Below are 8090 nucleotides of genomic sequence, written 5' to 3' on the forward strand. Positions count from 1 at the left end.
GCCGTGTTTGGAGGAGGAGGAATGCTGCCTATGACCCCAAGAACACCATCCCCACCGTCAAACATGGAGGTGGAAACATTATGCTTTGGGGGTGTGTTTCTGCTAAGGGGACAGGACAACTTCACTGCATCAAAGGGACGATGGACGGGGCCATGTACCGTCAAATCTTGGGTGAGAACCTCCTTCCCTCAGCCAGGGCATTGAAAATGGGTCGTGGATGGGTATTCCAGTATGACAATGACCCAAAACAAACGGCCAAGGCAACAAAGGAGTGGCTCAAGAAGAAGCACATTAAGGTCCTGGAGTGGCCTAGCCAGTCTCCAGACCTTAATCCCATAGAAAATCTGTGGTGGGAGCTGAAGGTTCGAGCCTTCTCGTCAGCCTCGAAACCTTTAATGACTTGGAGAAGATCTGCAAATAGGAGTGGGACAAAATCCCTCCTGAGATGTGTGCAAACCTGGTGGCCAACTACAAGAAACGTCTGACCTCTGTGATTGCCAACAAGGGTTTTGCCACCAAGTACTAAGTAATGTTTTGCAAAGGGGTCAAATACTTATTTCCCTCATTAAAAATGCAAATCAATTTACAACATATTTTTCATCTCTGGATAAGAGCGTCTGCTAAATAACAATATATATGTCTCAATATAATAGTATTATATAATTATATACATTTAAAATAAACTTTGAAAATAAAATATTTTCCTCAACCGCGATACCCACTCCAGTCGGCAGATGGCGATGTGCGTCTTTCAGGCAATGCTTAAAGCGTGACGTATAATCTAGTGGACGGGAGGCAACAGTCAACCACCTCCGTAGCTGGTTAGCCAACAGCCGAAAGATTCAAGCACTAGACGCTTTCGGTGTATATTAGCTACTGTGTTTTAAACACACTTCGGTCGTATCTACTTGTTAACCTATTTAATTTAATATTAAGTTGTTATTAGTCAGCTACAGTAGCTGGCTGGTTAAGTTAGCACTAGCCTAGCTAGCTAACATCCCCGACCATGAGGTCACTAAGCTACTCTCCTCCTGCTAAAGAAGAGGAGGTCTGCTGGACGGAGAAAGAAGCTCTAGTGGAAGAGGAGGAGGAAGAGGAGGATGTTACAATACAAAAACAAGTAGAGGGTGAGGCTGTTACCGTGAAAGAAGAAGAGAAAGACGTTACAGTGAAAGAAGAGGAAGACGCGTTCAGAGTGAAAGAGGAGGAGGATGTTACAGTGAAAGAAGAGGAAGACGCGTTCAGAGTGAAAGAGGAGGAGGATGTTACAGTGAAAGAAGAGGAAGACGCGTTCAGAGTGAAAGAGGAGGAGGATGTTACAGTGAAAGAAGAGGAAGACGCGTTCAGAGTGAAAGAGGAGGAGGATGTTACAGTGAAAGAAGAGGAAGATGCGTTCAGAGTGAAAGAGGAGGAGGATGTTACAGTGAAAGAAGAGGAAGACGCGTTCAGAGTGGAAAGACAGTGAAGAGAAGATGTCAGAGTGAAAGAAGAGGGAGGATGTTACAGTGAAAAGAAGAGGAAGACGCGTTCAGAGTGAAAGAGGAGGAGGATTTGAAAGAAAGAGGAGGAGGATGTTACAGTGAAAGAAGAGGAAGACGCGTTCAGAGTGAAAGAGGAGGAGGATGTTACAGTGAAAGAAGAGGAAGATGTGCGTTCAGAGTGAAAGAGGAGGAGGATGTTACAGTGAAAGAAGAGGAAGACGCGTTCAGAGTGAAAGAGGAGGAGGATGTTACAGTGAAAGAAGAGGAAGATGCGTTCAGAGTGAAAGAGGAGGAGGATGTTACAGTGAAAGAAGGGGAAGACGCGTTCAGAGTGAAAGAGGGGGAGGATGTTACAGTGAAAGAAGAGGAAGACGCATTCAGAGTGAAAGAAGAGGAGGATGTTACAGTGAAAGAAGAGGAAGACGCGTTCAGAGTGAAAGAGGAGGAGGATGTTACAGTGAAAGAAGAGGAGGCTCCCGTGTTTGGAGTGAAAGAAGAGGAGGAGGAGATGACTGTCACATCGAAAAAGGAGGAGATGGAAGAAGAGGAGGAAACTGGATATCTGGTTCCGGTTTCCCAAAGGCACCTTAAGGCATCCAATGATTCTAATGATGAACTTAGCAGTAAGATGCTTTTGAGAAACCGGGCCCTGATTAACACTAGTAAGTACTGTCTTAAAAACAGAGGCACAAACTCTGCAGTTGTTGAACTGATGTGTGGTGTTAAAGGTGAAATCTGCAGTTGCTACATCCATATTTGGACTTTTAAATTATTTATATATAGCCATTGATTCTTGAAGAATATAACACATGCCTCATGAGCTTAGTTCAACTGTCGTACCCCATCAGATCCCAAAATAAGCTTTTTCTACTCCAATGTTTAGAAATAATGTAAATGTAAACCAACACTGTATCGCCTCAACATGGTTAAAACTATACTATTGATGTCATGGATGGTCAGTCCTTGCATCCATAGGTCTGTCTATGATTTTGAGAGTAGTTACATTTATCCAGTCCCATCCTCATCTTATTACCAAAACAGTGGTGGAACGACAGCTTTGTTATTGTTTGAACTGCAGATTGTTTGATTGATTGATGTGTGGCTTTTTTAAAAGGGGCAACCTAGGTTTTAAACAGCAGCAAAATTGGGGGCTGGAGAAATGTAACCACTCTCAAATTCATAGAGAAAGCTATTGTAGCAACCTTAACCCAAAACCTAGCGACCTCATCAAGAAGTTCAGACATCTTGGTATAACAGTTATAAGGTGTTATGGGTCCTACAGTAGGTCTATGTTGTTGTTATGTGAGGTTATGGGTCCTACAGTAGGTCTATGTTGTTGTTAGGTGAAGTTATGGGTCCTACAGTAGGTCTATGTTGTTGTTAGGTGAGGTTATGGGTCCTACAGTAGGTCTATGTTGTTAGGTGAAGTTATGGGTCCTACAGTAGGTCTATGTTGTTGTTAGGTGAAGTTATGGGTCCTACAGTAGGTCTATGTTGTTGTTAGGTGAGGTTATGGGTCCTACAGTAGGTCTATGTTGTTAGGTGAAGTTATGGGTCCTACAGTAGGTCTATGTTGTTTGGTGAAGTTATGGGTCCTACAGTAGGTCTATGTTGTTGTTGTTAGGTGAAGTTATGGGTCCTACATTAGGTCTATGTTGTTGTTAGGTGAAGTTATGGGTCCTACAGTAGGTCTATGTTGTTAGGTGAAGTTATGGGTCCTACAGTAGGTCTATGTTGTTAGGTGAAGTTATGGGTCCTACAGTAGGTCTATGTTGTTGTTAGGTGAGGTTATGGGTCCTACAGTAGGTCTATGTTGTTAGGGTGAAGTTATGGGTCCTACAGTAGGTCTATGTTGTTAGGTGAAGTTATGGGTCCTACAGAAGGTCTATGTTGTTAGGTGAGGTTATGGGTCCTACAGTAGGTCTATGTTGTTTGGTGAAGTTATGGGTCCTACAGTAGGTCTATGTTGTTGTTGTTAGGTGAAGTTATGGGTCCCTACAGTAGGTCTATGTTGTTAGGTGAGGTTATGGGTCCTACAGTGGGTCTATGTTATTAGGTGAAGTTATGGGTCCTACAGTAGGTCTATGTTATTGTTAGGTGAAGTTATGGGTCCTACAGTAGGTCTATGTTGTTGTTAGGTGAAGTTATGGGTCCTACAGTAGGTCTATGTTGTTAGGTGAAGTTATGGGTCCTACAGTAGGTCTATGTTGTTGTTAGGTGAAGTTATGGTTCCTACAGTAGGTCTATGTTGTTGTTAGGTGAAGTTATGGGTCCTACAGTAGGTCTATGTTGTTGTTAGGTGAAGTGGGTCCTACAGTAGGTCTATGTTGTTGTTAGGTGAAGTTATGGGTCCTACAGTGGGTCTATGTTGTTGTTAGGTGAAGTTATGGGTCCTACAGTAGTTCTATGTTGTTGTTTGGTGAAGTTATGGGTCCTACAGTGGGTCTATGTTGTTAGGTGATGTTATGGGTCCTACAGTAGGTCAATGTTGTTAGGTGAAGTTATGGGTCCTACAGTAGGTCTATGTTATATAAATACCTATTTTGGATGCAGCTCTTGTTAGCTTGAATGCTAACGCTCATTAACAGGCTGGTAGCAAAGCTAGCCAAATAGCATTTTACTGGTTGAAGTTTAAATGTTTTTTAAGTACAAATCAGTTGTTTGAGACGATGTCACAATCATTATATTAAGCAGGACGTTCAAACGAGCCTTACAATTATAATCCTAAAGTAGTGGGAAATGCAGTCATAAGCCAACCTGTAAATGGAGGCTATTTTTGCTTGACCTCCCCTTAGTTTTCCCCCACGGTGGTGAATTAGTGAATAGCGACACAGAGCTTAATGTGAGTTTCCTTGAGTAGCACTCCTGATCTTCCACTGATAGTGCTCTGTAATATTCAGAATACGTTGTGAAAAACTAAAATCTTCGCTCACCATTGTTGCTCCATGCAGATATACTACATCCATAACTAGAGGTTATTAGCATGGAGGAGTTCAGATATACTACATCCATAACTAGAGGTTATTAGCATGGAGGAGTTCAGATATACTACATCCATAACTAGAGGTTATTAGCATGGAGGAGTTCAGATATACTACATCCATAACTAGAGGTTATTAGCATGGAGGAGTTCAGATATACTACATCCATAACTAGAGGTTATTAGCATGGAGGAGTTCAGATATACTACATCCATAACTAGAGGTTATTAGCATGGAGGAGTTCAGATATACTACATCCATAACTAGAGGTTATTAGCATGGAGGAGTTCAGATATACTACATCCATAACTAGAGGTTATTAGCATGGAGGAGTTCAGATATACTACATCCATAACTAGAGGTTATTAGCATGGAGGAGTTCAGATATACTACATCCATAACTAGAGGTTATTAGCATGGAGGAGTTCAGATATACTACATCCATAACTAGAGGTTATTAGCATGGAGGAGTTCAGATATACTACATCCATAACTAGAGGTTATTAGCATGGAGGAGTTCAGATATACTACATCCATAACTAGAGGTTATTAGCATGGAGGAGTTCAGATATACTACATCCATAACTAGAGGTTATTAGCTTGGAGGAGTTCAGATATACTACATCCATAACTAGAGGTTATTAGCATGGAGGATTTCAGATATACTACATCCATAACTAGAGGTTATTAGCATGGAGGAGTTTCTGCAGCCAAATTGTGTTGCCTAGCAACAAACAGGAAACACAGAAAGGGTCCTATATTGGAGAGTAAAAGTCGTCTGGCACTCTGCTTAGGATTTCAACTACTAATGTGAAAAAATGACAAAATATGACTTGTTGCTCACTTGACTGTCTTAAGACAATTGTCAAATAATTTAAGACGTCAATTGTTGTACAATTTCATGGGTATGCTCTGGGTATCACCTTTTACCTCAAACAGTGTATTTCTGCTGTTGTGGTTCTTTAACCATCTGTCTGACATTGTCGTTCACACAGGAGAGAGACGTGGCTATCGTGGATCCTCTGGGGAGCCTCAACAACATGATGCTGACGAGGCAGAAAGGTCTCTTTCCAGATCAGAACACCTTAAGAAAAACCATCTGAGACCCACTGGGAAGAAATCTCACTGCTGCTCTGACTGTGGGAAACATTGCAAGTTTTCATCAGAACTTAAAATACACCAGCGAGTACACACAGGAGAGAAACCTTATAGCTGTTATCAATGTGGGAGGAGTTTTACTCGGTCTAGCTCCCTGATAGTGCACCAGAGAACACACACAGGAGAGAAACCTTATAGCTGTGATCAATGTGGGAGGAGTTTTACTCTGTCAAGCTACCTGATAGTACATCTGAGAACACACACAGGAGAGAAACCTTACAACTGCTCTGACTGCGGAAAGACTTTTGTTAATTTAATAGATTTAAAATCACACCATAGAACACACACGGGAGAGAAATCACCATATAGTTGTACTCAATGTGGGAAGAGTTTTACTCGGTCAAGCTCCCTGATAGTGCACCAGAGAACACACACAGGAGAGAAACCTTATAGCTGTACTCAATGTGGGAGGAGTTTTACTCGGTCAAGCTCCCTGATAGTGCACCAGAGAACACACACAGGAGAGAAACCTTACGACTGCTCCGACTGCGGAAAGTATTTTGTTAGTTTAAGAGATTTAAAATCACACCAGAGAACACACACAGGAGAGAAATCACCATATAGCTGTGATCAATGTGGGAAGAGTTTTACTCAATCAAGCTACCTGATAGTACACCAGAGAAGACACACAGGAGAGAAACCTTATAGCTGTGATCAATGTGGGAAGAGTTTTACTCAATCAAGCTACCTGATAGTACATCTGAGAATACACACTGGAGAGAAACCTCACTGCTGCTCTGACTGTGGGAAGAGATTCACCTGTTCAGCATATCTTGAAGTACATCAAAGAATTCATACTGGAGAGAAACCTTTCAGCTGCTCTGACTGTGGGAAGAACCTTTCAAGTTTATATACATTACAAACACACCAGAGAATTCACACTGGAGAGAAATCTTATGGCTGTGATCAATGTGGGGAGAGTTTTACTCAGCCAAGCTTCCTGAAATCACACCAGAGAATACACACTGGAGAGAAACCTTACCACTGCTCTGACTGCGGAAAGAGTTTTGTTAGTTCAAAAAATTTAAAAACACACCGGAGAACACACACAGGAGAGAAGCCTCATAGCTGTGATCAATGTGACAAGAGATACTCTGATAAAAGATGTCTGATCAAACATCAGAAAATACATGAAGGAGTTGTGTCATGATATCAATGAAATAATGTCACAATGTAGAATGTTTTAACATTGTAGTAGGAGTATTTTAATTAATAATGTCACAATGTAGAATGTTTTAACATTGAAGTAGGAGTATTTTAATTAATAATGTCACAATGTAGAACTCTAGTCGTTTGCCCCCTGTTCTATTGATTTCAGCATGATATGAGCCTCATCAGAGGAAGAATCTTTGTACTTTGCTCCGTTCATCTTGCCCTCGATCCTGACTGATCTGCCAGTCCCTGCCACTGAAAAACATCCCCACAGCATGATGCTGCTGCCACCACCATGCTTCACCGTAGGGATGGTGCCAGGTTTCCTGCAGACGTGACGCTTGGCATTCAGGCCAAAGAGTTCAATCTTGGATTCATCAAACCAGAGAATCTTGTTTCTCATGCTCTGAGAGTCCTTTAGGTGCCTTTTGGCAAACTCCAAGCGGGCTGTCATGTGCCTTTTACTGAGGAGTGGCTTCCGTCTGGCCACTCTACCATAAAGGCCTGATTGGTGGAGTGCTGCAGAGATGGTTGTCCTTCTAGAAGGTTCTCCCATCTCCACAGAGGAACTCTGGCGCTCTGTCAGAGTGACCATCGGGTTCTTGGTCACCTCCCTGACCAAGGCCCTTCTCGCCCGATTGCTCAGTTTGGCCAGGCGGCCAGCTCTGGGAAGAGTCTTGGTGGTTCCAAACTTCTTCCATTTAAGAATGATGGAGGCCACTGTGTTCTTGGGGACCTTCAATGCTGCAGAAATGTTTTGGTACCCTTCCCCAGATCTGTGCCTCAACACAATCCTGTCTCGGAGCTCTACTGACAATTCCTTCGACCTCATGGATTGGTTTTTGCTCTAACATGCACTGTCAACTGTGGGACCTTACATAGGCAGGTGTGTGCCTTTCCAAATCATGTCCAATCAATTGAATTTACCACAGGAGGACTCCAATCAAGTTTTAGAAACACCTCAAATATGATCAATGGAAACAGGATGCACCTGAGCTCAATTTCGAGTCTCATAGCAAAGAGTCTGAATACTTATTTAAATAAGGTATTTCTGTTTTTAATTTTTAATGAATTTGTTAAACAAATCTACAAACTTGTTTTTGCTTCGAATTTATGGGGTATTGTGTGTAGATTGATGAGGAAAACAATTTATTTAATCCATTTTAGAATAAGGCTGTAACGTAACAATGTGGAAAAAGTCAAGGGGTCTGAATACTTTCTGAATGCTCTGTATATGCTATTGGTTTACTGTTAGAATTGGTTGTAGGACTACAACAATACTGTTAAAGCAACAATGTATAGACCTAGAACATGCATG

General features: G+C 41.9%; 1 protein-coding gene across 1 annotated transcript; it reads left to right on the top strand.

Annotated features, from left to right (window-relative positions):
* Nucleotides 1-5474: 5474 nt before the first annotated feature.
* Nucleotides 5475-7039, top strand: LOC123486504 (zinc finger protein 2 homolog; the record flags this gene model as incomplete). Its single annotated transcript, XM_045217823.1, has 1 exon — nucleotides 5475-7039. A coding segment is annotated over one exon (1296 nt), but the record flags the coding sequence as incomplete, so codon positions are not given.
* Nucleotides 7040-8090: the final 1051 nt, after the last annotated feature.

Source organism: Coregonus clupeaformis, unplaced genomic scaffold (genome assembly GCF_020615455.1).
Source record: "Coregonus clupeaformis isolate EN_2021a unplaced genomic scaffold, ASM2061545v1 scaf1244, whole genome shotgun sequence".
NCBI classification, from domain to species: domain Eukaryota; kingdom Metazoa; phylum Chordata; class Actinopteri; order Salmoniformes; family Salmonidae; genus Coregonus; species Coregonus clupeaformis.